The 20,300-nt window shown below is 48.4% G+C and overlaps 1 protein-coding gene across 1 annotated transcript in view; it reads right to left on the minus strand.

The window, feature by feature from the left end:
- Positions 1-5,773: 5,773 nt before the first annotated feature.
- The window catches only part of Syn3 (synapsin III), a 397,752-nt gene continuing 383,225 nt past the window's right edge, over positions 5,774-20,300 (minus strand). Inside the window, exons 10-13 of the mRNA XM_052165574.1 lie at positions 15,725-15,859; positions 14,952-15,039; positions 8,562-8,853; positions 5,774-6,942 (exon numbers count right to left, since the gene is read on the minus strand). Of these exons, the coding sequence (XP_052021534.1) occupies positions 6,810-6,942; positions 8,562-8,853; positions 14,952-15,039; positions 15,725-15,859 (648 nt within the window). The 3' untranslated portion in view covers positions 5,774-6,809. The remainder of the gene's footprint in view (positions 6,943-8,561; positions 8,854-14,951; positions 15,040-15,724; positions 15,860-20,300) is intronic.

Below are 20,300 nucleotides of genomic sequence, written 5' to 3' on the forward strand. Positions count from 1 at the left end.
TCTTAGCAGCTTTTCTGGGTTCTGTGAGGAACTTCAAGACCATTGGGTTGATATGGACGCATTACCACCTAGGACTTCCCCTTTGCGTTTTGGTATCAAAGACAGTCTTAACAGCAGCGTTCTTTATATGTGGTTAGGTGAGGTACTTGTTCAAGGACAGCCCCCTCTTGCTGGGAGATTGTTGTACTTTTCAGACTTAAAAATACTCAAAATTCAACATTTATTTATTCTACAACAAGAAAAGCCCAAACACAAATGACTTAATACAAATAACTATAGGAACATGCTGTAGTAACACATTAAATTGGAACTGCTGCACAGGAATAAAATGCTATTAGCATCTGCAGGAAATAGGAATAGTGCCAATATCTTCCTGTTTTTAAAAACCTGTTTGCATATTAGGAAATGGCTTGGAATATGTGCTGCAGGGATATTTTGAGTCTTGTATTCGAGTGAGACTTTGCTACATGTGTTTTGAGTCTTTGCATCACAGTGAAGAAAATTCTGTTTGATATTCTAGCGGCCAGAGGCAATGTGACCTTTAACATTATGTTTCTGTGATCTACAAGACAGTCTTAATGTTCACTAAATGCCAGAGGCTTCATTTAAGTGTGGCTAAAGGGATCACCCTGAAGTTTTGATTCATCTAGAGTCTGTTTCAGAACATGTTTTTGAGGCTGAATGTTAGATTGCCCCATGTTGTGTGTGTGTGTGTGTGTGTGTGTGTGTGAATGTTGGCATGGGAAACAGTGATGACCAGAGCACCAAATACAAGTTTTCAGAACATAGGTCATTTCCAAATGGGCCTCGGGAAGTCCTGATGGTGCTGGTTGGAGCCCAGCGTCACTGGGCTTAACTGGCAGATGTTGCAAGTCTTGAGTTTCAGATATTGGCAGAGTGCTCTAAACCTAAACTTAGGCACCTCTCAAAAATTGTATTGGCGTCCTCAAAACATTTCCTCTTGACAAGCAGCTAGTTTTATATTGAGAAGCTTAGAAAGTCTTGCGTCCTTGTCGCTGGACTTTGGGGCTTTGATGTATTGCTGATAGCAGTGAGTGCAGTGGTGGCTCTGCAGTGGCCTGGTCACTGCATGGCTTTGTGATGTCTTCTCCATGCAGTGTAATGGGAGCAGGACAGCCCAGAAGTCCAGCAAGCATTGAGAATGGTGCAGCCCCAGGGCATTGGCTTGCAGGCGCCTCACAGCTTCCTCAGCCCCTGAGTTCTCCAGTAGTCGCTTTTTAGTAATAGGATCTTGATTCTCTTCCCCTTAAAATGCCCATTTGTCATGGCCGGGACGTCTTGGGAAGACCCCTTTCTAATTCGTGACTCCCTGTGTAAGAATCCTGAACTCTGTAGCTCTTTTTTTTTTCTTTTTCCTAGTTCTCAGTTGCTAGACCATTGCTTCAATTACTTCATACATAGCTCTGTAATTCTTAACTGGTGGAGTTGGACATTCCTCCCCCTTCTTCTGTTCCGAGTTGGTTCCAAAGTGTTTTTTTTCCTATCTGCCTATTTGAGCCTTGGAGAAGAGCTAGACTGGTGCTCTGGTGAGCTCTAGTGCTGGCGGTGCTTTGTGAATACGCGCATGGATAAGGGTATTGCAGTATGCCAGGCACATCATGTAAAGATGCGTGTACACATTTGTCTCACTTGGCCTGGAGGAACTGATAGACCAACTAGCCAGTGAGCTCTGAGACCTTTATGTTCTCAATGTTGAGATTATGAGTGCTCGCCACCATGCCCGACATTTTCCACATGGGTTCTGAGAATCAAACGCAGGTCCTTGTGCAGACACTGACTGAACTCTCCAGGCCCTCAAGATTTGATTTGATATGATTTCTTTTTTTCTCTATTGGAAATCCCATGTGACTTATTAACACTCATGTCTGATATTCCAAAGGAAAAGAAAGTGTTGGGTATAAAAAGTGTTAACATACTCATCGAGACTCGATGAAAACCTCTGGACGTTTTTCGTTTCCTTCTCTAGGTCTGCCAGTTAGATCTGAATCTGAAGCCCGGGTGTGCATGCATTATCAGTCTGGGCTCATGCTTTGTGGGAACACAAAAGAGCTTCTGTGTCTTCTGTGCTCCTAAATGGAACAATTTGGCTTGCTTGACACCCAGCCTTCTCATTTGTTTACAGTCAAGCCCAAAACACTGCTTCCTATTAAAGTCTAAATATTAAACAGTTTAATCAGTTACTCTGGTTCGGGACGGCATCTGACACCAGGGTAATTCTATCAGCAGGCTTGGCTCTGGGATAAAGAACCTGGAGATACATGCGCAAGCTCCCTTTGAGAGAATGGGCAGGTCCTGGTGATAATCGTGTTACCACGTGTATGTGCAAGGCTGGCTTAACCCATGCCTGTGACGAAGCTGCAGCTGTTCACCCTTCTGGATACACAGAATGACCCACCAAACTGTTTTACGAAGCTGCACAGAACACATGAGATTGGCCGCTGCTGGGAGCTGGCGCACACTGTCCGGGGCCTTGTTTACAAAACCGAGCTATGTCTGGTCTGTACAGTGTGCGAGGCTCTCCTGTAGAAGGCCGCTTCCTTTCCTGTGTCTGGTAGCGCTTTCCTGTTTTCTTTTTTACTGATATTTCTGTTTAATTCCAGGCGGCTTCCTTGAAACGATAGGTTTAGGAAATCATCCATTCTCCAATCTTAATCTGTCACATACATGTCATTATGTCTCCTAATTTTCTAGGAGAGTAACCTAAAGAGGGCCCTGAATACCTAACGGCCACTGTGCAGCTGCTCCAGGCTCCTGGGCCAGAACCCGGGTGCCCAGCCAGCTTGCTCCCCTGGTGCTGCTTTGATGGATATTCACACGAGGACTTCCTGGAGGCAGTGGCTGGTCAGTTACATGGAGTTATCGCTTGATTTTTTTTTTTTCTTAAGTGATCTGATACTTGAGGCATAGACCAACTGCATGCTAGAGTGGATGCAGCAGCCCGGATGCCTTGGGGAGAGAAATGGCGTGGGTATTCTGTGCCTTGAAAGTTGATTCTCCACCAGCCAAAGTCCATCCAGCATCATCTGGTCATGGGGTGGGTCTGGAGGAAGTGTGCTGTGGCTGTTTTGAGGTGTCTTTGGGGGTTGTGTTTGGAAGTCCCTGGTCATTGTGCACACATTGAATAGGCCTTTGTTGTGTTTCAGCTTCACTAGGTCAGCTTGGAAGGAAAATGCTATTGTTTGGGTCAAAATTGTAAAAGTGCAGAACCCAATAAATAAAACCTTTCAGATTCTATTTACAATGCCTCCCCACCCCCTTTGCCCTTTTCTACCTCTAAATGTCACAGTTATTGAAGGTTACAAAGTTTGGGGAACAACATGTACTAGCCTATGGGAAAAACAATCCATTGGAGAGAGAGGTGGGCTCCACGGGACTTGGCTTCTGTTTTCGTTCCCAGGCCAGTTGGAAATGATTTAAAAGTGCTTGCTACGGTCTGGTGTTACATCATGGATCTAGACGTACTTGCATAGTTATAAAAATCAGGATGGCTGGCCTGATTTAGATTTTGAAAGACATTTCTGTTACTGTAGTTGGGATCCTGGAGGGATGTCATTGATTGTTGAGATATTTTTAAGGGCAGAATGTGAGACTATTTTGGCCACATGGTCACTGATGGAGCCACGGGTCCTGCCTGACTGAGGAGTGGGTCTTTAGCAAGGCTGGTGATTGAAATATAGTCCTCCCTGCCTTGCTTCAGAATGCAGCCCAGTCTCAGCAGGCTGGTCAGGCTGCAGGCTCTGAGCCTCTAACTACAAGTTCACAGTTCTGTGCTCTGAAGTGGGCCTTTATAAGTAGTTCCGTCCACGGCCCACATTTTGAGAAACTTCCTGCTGCTGCTTTTTACTCTGTGTGTCAGGAGCTGTTTTATCATTTAGACATGATAAAAGTTGGAGTGCTGGAGAGTAATGACTGCCACTGTGTCCCCTGTCACCCAAAGCATCGCTTTCTGTGATGCCTCTCACCCTTTTCCAGAATGCAAAGTTCTGTCTGTCTGTCTCTGTCTGCCTGCCTGCCTGCCTGTCTGCCTGTGTCTGTCTATGTCTGACTGTCTCTGTCTGTCTTTCTGTGTCTATCTGCCTGCCTGCCTGCCTGTGTGTCTGTGTCTGACTATCTCTGTCTGTCTGTCTGTCTGTCTGTCTGTCTGTCTTTCGACTGTCATTGTCAGGAGCTTCTGTGCAGCTGGTGTTCTGATTTCCCTCTACACACGCCTTATGAGCAAGGCCTGGCTTCTCAAGGTCTGGTAGGGAAGCAGTCTGTCACTGAAGCAAACATCAGGGACTGGAAAGAGTTACAGTGTGAAATGAGGTAATGGGCTTTAAGATGTTTAAGATGTCTTCATATGATTTAATGACCCTGTCATTAGCCAGGCACTAACATCCATGTCCTCTTCTGTAGAACTCACGCCACAGACTGTCTTTTGATAGTTCAAATCTTGCCTCTCACACTCCTTTCTTCTGTCTCGCCTCCCTTTCTTCAGAGGGTCTAGAGAAAGGTGCACCAGTTAAGAGCAGAGGAGGGGCAGGCAGGAGGAAGAAGCAGCGTCCTGTGGCTCACAAACTGCTCTGTTTTCTCCTTTGGATAACTACCTAAAGCGTGGCTGGGGGGTGCTGGCCTCAAGACCTCGTCCCTTACCAGGGAGCAGAGGCGTCAAGGAGAACGCACTGACAGCTGTGGCACGTGTCTCACCACGCGCTGGGTCATCCCCATCAGCCTCAAGAAGCGTTTGGCGGCCTCACCCTGTGATAGAAGAGCAACCGAGTAAAATGAGGGCGATGTGGGTAGGCTGCGGGTGGGCATGTCCAGGGACTGTCCTGCTCACACCGAATTCATGGAAGTTAGCGGTGAAACAGGCTGGGGTTTCTTGGTCCTGGGAGGGCTTCTAGGCTTTCGGTAGTTCATTCCTCACTTCACACTGCAGCCTACTCCCTGTCGATTCTGGTCATGTTCAGCCACGTCTAAGTTCTGTGTCTCCAGCCCCAAATTATGGCCTCAGTGGTCACTGGACCCACATCGAAGCTGCAACCTACAGCTCCAAACCAAGGAGGGCTTCTGAGACAACGCCAGTGTGCTTGCTCTCGATACTGACTAGATCAAGACAGGGAAGCGGTGAGGAGAAAGATGATGACCTTGAGGGCCAACTGGATCTCTAGCAGCCAGAAGCGACCACTTTTGATATGGATCTGATCCCTGCTGGAAAGCAGCCAGAAGGTGCGTACTGCAGAAATGCAGGGTTCTAGGTGAAGCAAGGCAGGAGAGAGGGCCTCTCCCCTTGTCTCTGCCACTCATATCTGGGCCAGGAGGACCAAAAAAAACGATGGATTGCTTGCTGGGTGTGGTGGTTCATAAATGTCATCTCAGCACTTGGGCAGCTGATAAAGCAGGTGAATCGCTGAGTTAGAGACTTGTGTGGGCTACAGAATACATTCTATGCCAGCCCGAGTTGCTGAATGAGACTGCTTCAAGAAAAACAAACTCCCCAGAAACCGTAGTGACTGCTTCTATGCTCCTGGAGACCCAAAGGAAAGGAAGCCTCAGGTGATCACCAAACGATATGCAGAACTCAAGCGTAACCAGAGCTGCTTCAGTTAATAACTCTTTCCTCATACAGTGCAAGGACGGCACTCCTCAGGTGGCCCCAGGGGCTGTGTAGAGAAACATGGCTCTGTTCTGATGTCCCGGGTCGGTCTTCTTGGGACCAGGAAGCTGCTTCTGGCACCTACAATGTTTCTAGCACCAGGTGTTTGGTGATGTGATCCTGGGGGGGTGGGGGGCATCTAGTGCAGGGGAAAGACCACTGGAAAGGGAATCAGAACAATTTTGCCTAGCTCTGCAGCAAACCGTCGTGGTCATCGTAGGTACACTGAAACAAGGTTGGAGTGGAACTTTTTCTGAAAGAAATTCCAAAAGGCTTCAGTATCTTTTAAAGAAAAATGCACACTGTTTTTGAAGGCTCTCCCACTGTAAATTGAGCAGCCTACTGACTCCCTTTCCAGAGCAGGTAAGATGCGGAACCATCACCGTGTCTTCTGATCCTGCAACAGGGAGCCGTCCACTTTCTCTGGCTTCCCATCTAGCCTTAAGGATGAAAAAGGACAGATTCTGTGTGAGGTCAGACAGGCACCATCCTCCTGTGACCCTCTCCCCAGGGAACACAGGCTCTCTCTTCTGGATTCCCTCTGTCCTGTTTTGAAAGGTCTCACTTGTTGCATAGGGTCTAGGTTTTGTCTGTTGACATCAAGGTCCCCATGAGGGCCAGCTGTGATGGGGCCTTTGTCAGCCTACTCCCAGCAAGGATGGCACTAGTTTGCTTTAGGTGAGTAGTGGGTTTCCAGGCTGGGCTTCCCTATCCCTGTTTGCAAAAACACCATTAAAAAGTATTGCCTCTTGTGTTGCTGAGATCCAACTACAATGTATGCATTTGATGGAGGCAAGTCAAGACCTAGAAGGGGGCCTCCGCCCAACGGCAAGCAAAATACTAGTAAGACTGCAAAAACAAGCCACAGAGACATTTCACTTGGTACTGCAGCAGGGAGCAGGCATATGGTGGATGTAGTGATGCCTTGTCTATCTAGAAGGCCCGTGTTGAGGAACCTGTGGGCTCTCAAGGCTACTGCTCTTCAGTCAGGCAGCATTGGGATGTCATGGCCAAGGAGGGGGGGAATGAATGTAGACCTGGGTCTTTAGGAAGCATATTTCCATCAGGAACCAAGGCTGAGAAGGAGGGAACCAGAGAAAAGACTCCAGTCATCGAGTCTTCATGCCTGCCTGTCCTCCAGCCTAGGCGGGGGCTAGTCGGAGAAGAGGCTGGCAAAGGACTTCCTCAGGTTGCGGATGGTTTCAGCCTTGGCCTCATCCTCACTTGGGGTCCCTCGGTGGGAGGCATCTGATGTGCTGAGGCTGTTAGTCAGGGACTGAGATTTACTGAAACAGAAAGCAAGAAGTTTGGGATGGTCATGGCTGGAACTCCCAAGGAAATGAGTCTGGGGCTGGCCCTGAAGCCTGCTGGCTCAGCACAGTCATTACAAGACGGTGAGACCCGAAATCAGGCATTACAGTGTGTACATGATGCTAGCCTAGAACTTGCAAGGTGGGTAGTATTACCATCATCTTCTTGGTTACAGAAATTGGGACTCCTAGAGACAAGTATTTGGCTTAGATAGGCCTTCTAGCAAGAAGTAGGGAGTATGCACTGCTTATATGCCCCCCTCCCCCATTCCAGGCTGCTCTGTATTTTGTGGGGACCATGTCAGCCACAGTGGGCTAGACTAGGCTCCAGTATTTCCCTCAGAATTCCCAGAATTAGCTGAGAAATGAGGCAGTTCCTGTTCTAGATCTCTTGTCTCAGTTGAGGGTTTGTCCAGGTCAGAGGTGTCTCTCAGCATGTCTGTGGAGAAACACTTGTTGGCTGGTGCAGGAGGGTCCAGCCTCTGTACGCAGCATCATTCCCTGGACAGGTGGCTTTGGGCTATGTGAGAAAGCTAGCTAAGCATGGGCCAGTGAGCAGGTTTGCAAATAGCATTCCTTCCATGGTTACTACTTCAAGTTCCTGTTCAAGTTTCCTTCCTGATGTCCCGCAGTATGAACTGTGAGCTGGAAGTCATCCTCTCCTCCCTAGGTTGTTTAGAAGAACTGTTTTTAAAAGCTTTTATGTGTATTTTATGTGTCTGTGTAGTTTGCCCGCGTGAATCTGTGTGCATCACTCGCATGCAGTACTCATGGAGGGCAGGGCAGGGTGTCGCGTCCTCCGAATCCAGTTAGAGATAGATGGTTATTAGCCACCATGTAGGTGTTGGGAACTGAACTTTGGTCCTCTGGAAGAGTGCTTTTTTAAAAAAATTAATTAATTAATTAGTTCATATTCAAAATGCTGCTCCTATTCCTGGTCCCTCCTTCACTGAGTCCCTTCCCCATCCCTCTCCCCTTCTCTGAGAGGGTGCACCCCCCCCACAACCCCCTCCCCCCCATATCAAGTGTCTGCTTCTTCCACTGAGGCCAGACAGGGCAGCCATGAAGACTGAGCTGCCTGACTGCTATATATGTGCAGGGGAGGGGGAGAGGAGAGGGAAGGCGAGGGGGAGAGGGGCTTGTTCCAGCCTGTGTATGTTCTTTGGTTGTGGGCATAGATTCTGAGAGCTCCCAGGAGCTCAGGTCTGTTGACTCTGTTAGTCTTCCTATGGTGTTCCCATCTACTTCCGGGCCTTCAGTCCTTCTCTCAGCCCCTGAGCTATCCCTCCACACCCCTACAATTGTTTTTCCACTGAAGTGTTTTGTCACAGCAACAGAAAGGAAATTAGGACAACCGGAAACCTTTTTGTTCAGCTGCATAAATCTGCGTTCGTTTGTTAAACAGCAAGTGGTGACTGATGGAGGGGTCATGAGGATGTGGTGGGTTCTAATCTCTCATCGCTGGTCCCTGACACCCTGAAGGTCCACTTTCCCCACGTGAATCCTCGGCGAGGCTTTGTTGGATCCCTGAGTCAGCTCATCTTTGGGTACATTCCTACTCTACACTATACCCATTCAGACTCTCAGATACTTACTTGAGGTGGGGGTGAGGTGACGCTGGCTTTTGGGGCTCTTCACCCTGCTGGGAGGTGCTGCGTCCCTGCACAGGAGGCCTGTTTTGTGAACTGAGGCTGGCACTTGGCTTGGAGGCCTGGTTTGGAGAACTACCACCAGATGCTCGGGATAGCTGTGGAGAGCCCGGTGACCTTTGCTGCTGTGGAGATCCTGACTGGGGACTTACGGGCTGCTGGCCTTGCGGGGAGAGTCTCTGTTGGGATGGACTTCTAGATCTGGGAGGCTGAGGAGACTGAGCCTGACGAGGGCCTCCTACAAGACGAAGAAAGAGTCAAAGTTCAATTTGCTTTGGAAATAAATGTGGCTGTGCATTTAACACATGCTTATATAAACATGTTGTTTACAGCTAAAACAACATAGATGTCAGATCTCAGGGAGGTGGTTAGAAACGTCAAGAAACATCTAGGTGGCTGGGGACATAGTTCAGTTGGTACTTTTCTAGTAAGCACACAGTCCTATTATTGATTCTCAGCATGGTTAGGCAGGGTGGGGCATGCTAGTAATCCCAGTATTCAGAAGGCAGAGGCAAGAGGAGTGGGAGTTCAAAGTCTTCATTGATGACACAGAATTCAAGGCCAGCCTGGGCAACATAAGACCCTGTGTCAAAACAAAGCAGTCAGAAGAAAGCATCTAGACAATGGAGTCTGGGATGGTTGTCATGGTGTGACAGGGTCCCTTTAACCGACCTGTCGACAGTATGAGCCAAGTATACACCACTAAACAGAAAAGGCAGATTATAAGATAGCACGTGTTTGTTTTTCATTTTAGCATTAATGCACAGAGCCATGTAATAGGGAAACACTGGGAAGTTGCACATTAGACAGGCAGGCCTCACACTCCAATGTATGGATGGATTGATCCATGGGGCAATTGGGTCAGGATAGGCATTGACATGGTGTGATAGACAGAAACATGTTTCCTTAAACTCAAATGCTGATTCCTTAACCCGCAGGGTGACTGTAAAGAGGTCGCAGGTAAAGATTTGATGTACTAGGGATGAAGTCCTACTGCACAAAGCAAGAGGTAATCAGGAGATTGCAGAGTCAAGCGTACTCGCTCACACTTGTAATCCCAGCACTTAGGAAGCTGAGGCAGGAGGACTGTGGAAAGCTGGAGGCTAGCCTTGGCTATAGAGTGAGTTTCAGTCCCATCTGTGTTTAGAGTGAGACACTATCTCAAAGACATGGTTCTCATTCTCTTCCTAAAGAACAAACACAAGGAAAATACGAATGGAGTCTTGTCTCTGTGGGAAGGCAGACGTGGGGAGCGGGGTCAGGGACAATTGGTAAGTCCCTCTGTGACCAAGGGAACATCTCTTACTCATTGCCATGGCGTACTGGGAAGAAAAATGTGTTGGGTGTTTCTAGAACATCTGTGCTTTCTAGAGAGGCTAAAAATTGACCAGGAGTAGGGTGGAAGAGTTAAGATAAGATCCAGATGTTTAAGTAAAAAAGTTTTATGAGTTTTGTATGTTGACTACATTTTTGTTGTCTCCACCCAGTCCAGGTCAACTAAAACATCTGTTTTCTCCTTTCATCTAAAATCTGTGACCTGGTTTAATAACTCATTAACTGTTACCACTGGGATCTATCAAGAGATGCTTTGGCTATTTCTTCCAGCTTTTGGTAAAGCAAACAACTTAGTTTTCTTTCTTTCTTTCTTTCTTTCTTTCTTTCTTTCTTTCTTTCTTTCTTTCTTTCTTTCTTTCTTTCTTTCTTTCTTTTTTTTATTGATTTTTGATTTTTTTTCGAAACAGGGTTTCTCTGTGTAGCCCTGGTTGTCCTGGAACTCACTCTGTAGTCCAGGCTGGCCTCTAACTCAGAAATCCTCCTGCCTCTGCCTCCCAAGTGCTGGGATTAAAGGTGTGCATCATCACTGTCTGGCTCAACTTAGTATTTTTTATTATATATATATAGTATTAATAAATAATATTATATATATATGTGTGTGTATAGATATAATTTTTTCCTAAGAACAGAATTAGTTGATCCTAGAAAGATGAAGTTTGTTGAAAGAAAACTTCATCCTCACTGAGTTTGAAAGTAAGTTTCAAAACAAGTTCATAATGTGATTATGCTATTTATAGAAATTGGTGAAAATGTTTTAAAATTAGCGTTGCCATTTTTGGTCTGAATGTTAATTCACTGAGAGTTTCCTTTAATTGCCTTAATTGGTTTCAAATTGATTATTTTTCAACTCACTCACATAGTGTTTAGCCACATGTTCCTTAAAATAATCTCTCTTTATCAAGCATGCTTTTCCTCTGGGCCAGAGAGAAGCTCAAAACACACTAGCTCTCTGTCTTTTAAAGGGCTGCCATTCAAAAGTAGTTTTAAAAAATTCTGGCAGAGAGGGAAAGGAACGGCCAGGACTGGGGGCTCAGTAGGGCAGCGAATACAGAGTTTGGTACCATTTGTAAGTATGGTATTGTCAGGTCAGAGGAGAGGAGGGCTACATGTGTCAGAAGGATCGCTAATGACAACCATAAAGAGCAATCAATTAGTCTATTAGAATTGTTTACAAGACAGCAGGTATTAATAGTAAGGTCTGTGTACCTGTCATTAGTTGTGAATTATTAGTGAGTGGAAGTCCTCCAAATACCACCCCTTTGCTGGATCCCTTTCTAATGGCTGTCATCGTTGTCCTATAGACTTGGAAGTGGTTATTTCTTCCATTGTCACTGAGGAACTTGAACTTTGACGGGGCATTATCCCTTAGCTAAACCTGAAAGGTGCTGAGGCAGGACCTGGACTGAATGCATACACTCCTCCAGAACACAACTGTTCCCTATACAGGGTTTGCTTTAGCTTGTGTCTAAGAGGCCCCCAAAGCTTCATGTGTGAGAAGCTTCATCCCTGTGTGTGTTACTCTGGGGATAAAGTAGAAAGGCAAGGGCTTAATGGAAATTAGGTCACTGGGCACATGACCTTGAAAGGGAGATGGGGGCCTAAGCCTTGTCTCTCTGTTTCCCTGTTTCCACGAGTAGACTGTCTTCTTCTAGGACATGTTTGCACTGCTGTGAGGACTGGGTCATCACTGGTTCTAAACACAGGACCATGTGACTGGGCCTCTGAAACAGGAGCTCAGACAAAGCTTTTCTTTTTAAGTTGGTTTTGAGTATTTTGTTACAAGGGGAAGCTGACCGACCTCCTGCCAGACTCCTGCAATCTCCCTTCGTGAAGTTCTTCCCGCTTTCCCTGGGGCACATGGTGGGCATCACATAGACAAGGAAAGTGGGTGCGCGAGCCCTGTTGTGGGACTGGCAGGTTTCTGCCCACACAATTAACCATTGCTGTTCTTTATTGTAAAGGGATCTGAGTTATTCAAACTGCGAAGACTTGTCACTAGAGAGAAGAAAATACAGACTCTGAAATAAATGGGGAGGCCAACTCTGACCTCCAGAATGAACACAGTTTTGGATATGTTATTATATGCCAACCCCCTGCCCCCTGCTCCTTGCCTCCACATGTGTGTGTGTTTGCGCAAGCACGTGCGCTCTGTATGAGCTATGCATGAGTTCAACCTCTGGATTATAAACCCACTGCCACACCCAGGTGGTTGGTTGGTTGGTCGGTTTTGTCTTGCTTTGAAATGTGGGTACTAGAGATCAAAGTCGTATTTATGCTTGTAAGGCATACAAGTACCCAGTCAGATGGCTCCTCAGCCTTCCACTTGCTTGTTTGAGACAGGATCTCACACTGTAGCCCAGGCTGGTCTGGCATTATACTCACTGGTAGCCCAGGCTAGCCTGAAACTCACAGCAGACCTCCTGTCTCAGCTTCTTTTATGTTGGGATTACAGGTGTGACTCATCATGCCTTGTTTGTTATATTCAGAAAAGAGTATTTGATCACAGATATTGAGAATTAAAGTGCCACCTAAATGGTATTTTAGCCCATGGTTAAATATAATTTTGATTACTGTCTATACATTTAGAGTATACTGGGGGGGCAGTCAATTTCAAAGGCATTTTTTATATGAGAAAGGAGGTTAATCTGGAGGGTTATGTTAATTAAAGTATTGGGGGAAAGAAGATGTAGGCTGTTTGATCACACTATGAACCCCAAGATTGTGTTGTTTACTGGAAAAACCTGTTTCCAGTTGTGGTTGTGGTTCAGCCTTACAGAACACATTTAATTCCTCTGGCTGGTCTACAGACAGGCCCTTAATTCACACCTTTAATCCAAAACATGAAGGTAAAGTTAGTTTGCAGAAGGAAGCACCCATGTTTGAAAGTGAAGGCTAATTGAGTGGCAGACGAAGTGACGGATCAGAGAAAGACTTGACAGAACAGGGTATGCCAACTCTCACAAGGAAAAAGAGGCTGCCCAAGGAAGAGCGGGGAAAGAGAGAAAGGGAGGAGGGGCAGATTGACTGGGAGAGTTTTACAGAGAGAGGTTGAAGAGGAAACCAGCCAGACACAGGTGATGACAGAACTAGCCAGAGTGAAAAGAAGCCAAAAGATTCGAACGCACTGCCAACGTTAGTATGCAGCTAATCAGAGCAATCCAGGAGAAGCCAAAAGAAGCCAGATGGAATCAGTCAGCTTGGAGAGGAGTTTGAGGCAGACAGCTGAACCGAATTAGCCAGCCAGAAATCAGGAAGAGCTAGAAAGGGTGAATTCATTCAGCAGCAAGTCTCAGAGGCTGAAGAGCATTCTAGATCGTATGGAAGCTAGAAGCTTCTAGGACTGGGCCTAGGTTAGCAGACGGGCAGTGAGCCTCCCAGACAATGAAAGCTGCTTTTACAGGAAGGAGAGAGAGAAGGCTGAAAGGGATGAAGGGAAGGAGGGGGAGCTGTGGAAGAGGAAGCCATCTGTCGCTTTAACAGAAGCGACAAGTAAGTTCAAGACAGAATGGATGCCTTCTGTCGAGACCACAAGGAGATCGTCTGCCTTGGCATCTCCATGCCATGCTGGTTCAGAGCAGCCGGGCCAAGCACCCCGATCTGCTGCAGGAGACTCGCTTGCAGGTATTTCTCTTGAGCCCTTGTGTGGGAGACCCTCACACGGACCCTCCTCCAGGAGGCCTTTGGCTATTCTCCTGAGCCCTCCTCCCCTCCGCCTCTTGTGGTCCACCCTGTATCCACCCTGTATCCACCGCTAACGAGCAGTGGCTCTTTTGGGGTAGCGCAGGGATGGGTTTGAGGAAGAGTGTCAGCAGCTGAGGGTTCTTTTCTCTTTCTCACTCTAGCTGGTTGGCTCACAGACGCATACTCAGGCACCACTAGTGGCTAGAAATAACATTTCCCAGGAGGCTTAAAAGGCCACGCTTGTAAACCTGCCATCTTCTCATTGTGCCTTCCTGGGCAAAGCTTCAACTTCCTACTGGGGAAAAGGGAACCGCTAATGCTTCCTCTGCGGAGGGGCTGCGAGGATGAATTCCAGTGTAGAAGGGAGTGGCCCCAGCGCTGGGGCTGACAGGTTAAATACTTAGCAATCCTTCTGTTCTCTCTTCCGACTCCTTCCCTGACCTCAGGAGGACAGCATCCCTCGTAGTGTCCTCATCATGCAGATGGAGGGAGTATGCACAGTACGGATAGAGCATCGGGATGGATTATCATGATCTTGGAGGGGGATGAGGGTGGGGATGGGGGGTGGGGTCAACCCTTTCACAGGGATCACTTAAGACCATCAGAAAACACAGATCTTTACGTTACAATTCATAGCAGTAGCAAAATTAGTTATGAAATAGCAACAAACGTAATTTTATGGTTGAGAGTTAGCACGACACGAGGAACTGTGTTAAAGGGTTGCAGCATCAGGAAGGTTGAGACCCACTGTCTCCAGCAATGCACTTTTATTGATTTAATTATTACTTAGTTGCCTTGTGTAGGTGCACACCCTTGGATGTGTACGTGGAGGTCAGGGGACCCTGAGTGTCTTTGTCTAGTGTTTCCTATCTTACTCTAGTCCAGAGGTTCTCAACCTTCCTGAGGCTGTGACCTCCCTAATCTAGTTCTTTTTGTTCCTACTTCATAACTGTAATTTTGCTATTGTCATGATTCATAATGTATATGTCTGATATGCAGGATATGCAACCCCAAAGGGATTTATGACCCACAGGTTGAGAGCCACTGCTTTGGAGTGCATCTTTTGTAGAGCCTGAAGCTGCCATTTGAGCTAGGCTAACTGGTCAACCCGTTGCCAAGAACTGCCTGTTTCTCCCTTCCTCCAGTGCTGTAGCTACAGGCATGTTTGGCTATGCCAAGACCGTTGGGTGATGGGGATTTGAACTCATGACCTCATGCTTGCACAGAAGGAGTTATTACCATTGAGACACCTCACAGTCCTCTGGGCTGCATTTCAACATCATCGATACAGTGCTCCTCAGTGGCTGTCCTGTGTCTTACCTTGTGGAGGTGGCCTTGGCTGGGGCTGTCCTAGCAGAGGTCCTAGCTGACTTTGCCCTGGAGATTTTGCAGGTTTAGTCTGTGGACCCTAGAGCAGGAGAAGAGGAAAGAAGCCAGTGGCTACAGTATTTCTGGTAGGAGGCAAAGCCTTAGATAAGCTTTAAAAAAAAATCACCGATGTAAAACCCACGATGCACGATTCTTCAGTGTATCTCACGATATATTTTTGGAATAGCCATGGAGAATGCTGCAAATGCCCCCTGGCTCCCAACAGCCCCCCGAGTTCAACTACTGTCCCCCTGCCTATGAAGAGATGAGTTTCTATGGGATAAGTAGGGGCTGGGGTTGGGCGGGGGGGGGGGGGGGGTAAGATCTGAAACTTGCTTTACCAGAAGACTGGCAAGTTGGCAAACTTTTGAAGAGGGGTCTGGTAGTCCCTGCTGGGGCCTGTGCAGGGGAGGGGTGGGTGTGGGATTGCTGGCTTGGGGTACAGGGGAAGTCTGAGACACAGCTTGGAACATAGGGAGCTGTGTACATGTATTCTTGCAACACGGGGATACAGACATGCAGTTGTCAACAATCTTTGCAAAGGCTTATGGGACAGGAGTTTTCTTCCTGGAGGATATGAGGGGAAAGGGGCCCTGCAAGGCCCCTGCCTGCCTCTGTCCCCACCCCATTCTATGAGATGCCACCTGGGGTTATCTCCTTTAATGGGGGGTGGGGAGGGCTCATTCCAGAGCCACTAATCTCCTTTCTTCTCAAGACCGCCTTACCCAAGGTCTCAGGGGTGAGGGCACCGTGGCCCCTGGCACCAGGAGTTGGCTCATCTTGGAGACAACAAGGTCAGCCATTAACTGCTTGTCCTCTTCCACGTGTTCTCCAATCAGGGGCATTGAGCTGTCCATGACCTAGTGGGGAGGGAGCAGAGGAGGCTGAAAGACCCTGAGGATGGCTTTAGAGTCCAGGGATGTTGACGCTGGGCTCAAGACAGAATGGCCACTAGATGGCAGTGTCCTCCATGCAAAGCGCCCTGCTGGGTCCTTCCTGCTGTCCAGGCTCCCAGCAGACACCGGTTCTCTCTCTTTCCTTCTGAACAGACTCCCTGGATTCAGTTCAACTCGGCCTCCACATGCTGGAGCCCAGCAACGTGACCAGGGTCGGGGAGCATGTGTTGACCTTTTCTGTACTTTTCTTTGGGGCGTTGGTCTCCACCCCCTCATTTCCCACCCCCTCATTTCCCACTCCACCGGCCCTCCCAAGGCTGGGGCTGGCCCTCTCTTCTGGCCCAAGGTTAAAGATGTCCTCAGAGCTGGGAACCATTGGGGGCTCAGTTATAACAACAAGTAAAAATTTGACACAGACTGGAAGTGACCCAGGGTTAACAGAGAAGACCAAAGAGGACAGACATTGTCCCGGGGCTCCCGGTAGGACACAGGCCTAAAACGACACTCTCCCCGGGAACCGGCTGCCCTTAAGGAAGAAGCAGTGGCATTATGGGAGGTCATGGTGGCCCAGTCTACTTTTGCAGTAGATGGGGAAACTGAGGCTCGGAGGGGTGAGCCAGTGTGCCAGGTGATTAGCAGGCACAGGCAGCTGATGGTCTTAAGGGAACATAACGTCTTGGTAGCCCCATGACAGAGCTGTGTTTCTTAAATCTTGCTTCTACTGTTGGAAGTCAGCTTTTCCGTCTGTCACCTGACTCACCCTGTCAAACCCTCTTTCCCGTTGTCTAGCTCTGGGATAATAGGATATTTTCACTTCCAGACCCTGTACCCAGCTCTCTCTGTCCACCCCTCACCTGGATAACTCCTTATCCATCATGAAACACCTAGTCTGCACCTCTTTGAGAAACCCTTCGGGGCCACACAGATTCCCAGGAATCCCCTCCATACCCGTGCTGTTGCTGAGCTCACCCAACTGTCGCCTTGGAGAGCTTGGTCCTAGAATTATCATTGGCCATCTATACCTGTAAAGTCTCGGTGGTCTGTGTCCTGGGGGAATGGTGGGTGTGGGGAGGTCCTTACAGTAAGCTCTGTCTACTGTGGGAAGGCCTTGACGATACAGTGTCACCAAGCACTAGTGGTTTATGGGACGCCATTCTAAGACCCAGGTGTAGATGATGTCAGCGTTTCTTCAAGCATCCCTTTGCTGGGCTGGAGATGCTCATCTAGCATGCTTGGGACCTTGCCTGTCACTTATCACTCCAGGATTCAGGAGTGGAGGCAGGGGCATCGGAAATTCAAGGTCTTCCTACATAATGAATTTGAGGGCAGCCTGGACTACACGGGGCCCTATCTCAGAGTGAGTCTTCGAGGCAGATCTTAGGGTGATTACAGTTTCCTCATCAGTGGTGAGGAGGCACATAGGAGAGTTCTGTAGCAGCAGGGATCTCCTAACCAAGCACTGGGCAGCTCTGATGTCACGTGAGGCAGCCAGGGTTCCAGGCCTGTGTTCTGTTGTGGACTTGCTTGGGGGGAAGTCTCTTGTCTTTTTTGGGTCTATTTTCTGTCAACCATGGGCTGAGGCGGCTGCTAAGACCCTCCTGGCTGTGACTTTCAGGGGGTTGTGAGTACAAGAGTGCCTCAGAAACTGAAAAACCAACTAGAGCGTGGATATGGATTCCAGAAGGACCTGTAAACTGTCCCTAAGTGGAGCTCTCTGGGGTCGCAGGCAGTCTCCAGTAGCAGTTACAAAGGTGCTCGAGTCTATCCCCAGTGCTCCTGGGCTCCCAGCACCCTGCCTGTCTCCCTTTCTGCCCTGGATCGGTCCTGCATTCTCTGCCCTGGAAAATGGCCGCTACAAGGAGCCTGGGGTCAAGAACTGGAATCCCCACAGTGGACACAGATGAAGGAAGTGGATACTCACCCTCCCTGGGGAAGCATTTTTTCCCAGTGAGCAAGGTCACAGAGGATGAGGCCCAGGGTGTCTCCCCTGAGCCCCTCACACATGTGTCACCAGCGCTGTGAGACGGGAATTTTGGATCTCTGCTGCCTTTCCCCCCTTACTGGGAAAAATACATTTTACATTCCCAGGAACAAACTCCCCCTCTCTCTGACCCCACCCCAAACTGTAAAGGCACAACGATTCTCTAATGTTTCTGAGGGGAAAACAAAACAAAATGAAACAATAAAAAAAACAAACAAAAAACTAATCTGAAAGCCATCTTTTTGATTGTTTGTTTGAGGTTTTCTGGAACATTTCTGAAGAGTTGTTTTCTGGTGTTTGGAAGGCTCAGACTGGCTTTTTTGGTTTGTTTTTAAAATGTGAAGAGTCTTTCATTTCTCTCCTCATGGAACGTCCAGAGCTGGGGCGCATGAGTGTGGATGGCTTTCTGTGCAGGTGGAGAGATCTCAGAGACCAGAGCTCACGGTTTGTGTGTGTGTGTGTGTGTGTGTGTGTGTGTGTAAACCAAGAGAGGAGGAAACCAGAAGGTTTATTATTTTATGTGTAGTGTTTGCCTGCATGTATGTCTACATATGCGTATTCCAGATGGCCATGACCATGTGGTTGGATGCTGAGAACCACACCTAAGCCCTTTGTAAGAACAAGAGTTCTTGTCTATAAGCCATCTCTCCAGCTCCCTGGTCCTCCTAGTGGGATAGCAGTCCTCCCCTACTCTCTCTCTCTCTCTCTCTCTCTCTCTCTCTCTCTCTTTTATTTTCTATATTCTTTGTTTGCATTCCAAATGCTTTCCCCTTTCCCAGCCCCCCCCCTCAGAATATGTCCCATAAGCCCTCTTCTCTCTACATTCCCCAATCACTCCCCCCCATTTCTCTGCGCTGGTACTCCCCTACAATGCTGGATCAAGCCTTTCCAGGACATGGAATGCAGTCACTCAAAAGTGGATATTAATTAGCCCAGAAGCTCTGAATACTCTCCTACTCTATTGTAACATCCGAGACCCATTTATCTGGTTTAGGGTCTGGTGCCCAGAGTGATGAAATGAGAGAGAGAGAGAGAGAGAGAGAGAGAGAGAGAGAGGAACATGCGTGTGCGTGTATGTATCTGTATGTGTATCTGTATGTGTATGTGTGTATGCACATGCATATCTGCCCAAATCAGCTTCATGTCCAGTGTCCTAGTGAGGAAAGGCAATGCTGGGTGGTTTGACAGTGCTGCTGATATCCCAGGTGAAGCAGTCGGTCCTCGACTCACCTCTGTTTTGGTTAGCAGTCAGAGGGACCGTGGTCCCTGACTTGCGTAGAGGATGGGGTCCTACACAGAGATGCCACTCACCTGGTGGAGGCATTCAACTTTCCTCATGAGTCAACCAGTGAGACTGTTGCCCTGGGCTCCCGGCCCCGACTGCCAAGGGAACCCTCCCTGACCTGGTGGTACACCTTCCTTCCTGCCATGCTGTACTCACACACATTCAGTTGTCTGGTGCTGTTTGGGTTAGGATTCTGTCTAAGCTCCACCCCACAATTACCTGGCAACAGCCAGGTAGGCCTGGCCTACTATAAAGAGTGTGCTCAGGCCCTCCGCTCTTTATTTCTCTGACCTCTCTCTCAGCTTCTCTCTTGCCCCCTCTTGAGATCTCCTCCCCTCCCCCCTCTCCACATGGTCATGGCTGGCCTCTGCTTCTCTGCTTTCTCCCTCTCTCTGCCTTTCTCTGCCTCTGCTACCCTCCTAATTCCCCTCCTCATGCCCTGAATAAACTCTGTTCTATACTATGCCGGTGTGTCTGGTCCCTCAGGGGGAAGGGACACCTCGGCATGGGCCCACTGAGGCACCCCCCTTCCCCCACACCACCGCAGAACATATTCTCTTAACCTCTTCCTCTTTTTATGATCCCAACAGTTTGCCTGTTGGTCCCTAGGCAGCGGGGCAGACACAGGGACTGGAGGACTGGCTGGCTGGCTGCTTGTGGCCATCCCAGCCATGTGCCTCTCATTAGTTGCCTACACTCGTGGAGAGGCAGCTGCAGGGGAGGGGTGGCCACAGGGCTCCCCTCACGTGTGCTGGCCTGGTGTCAGCTCCAGCTCGGTCTCCCTTAGGGGCTGAGGAGCCAGACTCCTGGAAGTAGAGGGCGGAGAGGCCCGCATGTGATTGTAGAGAGAAGCAGCTGGGACTGGAGGGGAGCCTCCAAGGCCACACGGGTGTTTCAGGGTAAAGTTGTAGACGTGTTGGAGGTTGGGAGCTGGGGAAGGAAGGAGGATCTGTGAGGAGGGTAGGAAGGGGGTCACAGAGGGAAGAGGATATTATGGGATGGAGAGATGTACGGATTGCAGAAGGGTCTTGAGAGTGGTTCTGGGTCCCAGTGCCCATCTGTGAACATCTCTTACAATTCTTCCTCTGGTATTTGCATCTGTCCACCCCTCCCCCCACCCCACGCCCCAGCCACACTTT

The sequence above is a fragment of the Apodemus sylvaticus genome, chromosome 20 (assembly GCF_947179515.1).
Source record: "Apodemus sylvaticus chromosome 20, mApoSyl1.1, whole genome shotgun sequence".
Classification (NCBI taxonomy): Eukaryota; Metazoa; Chordata; class Mammalia; order Rodentia; family Muridae; genus Apodemus; species Apodemus sylvaticus.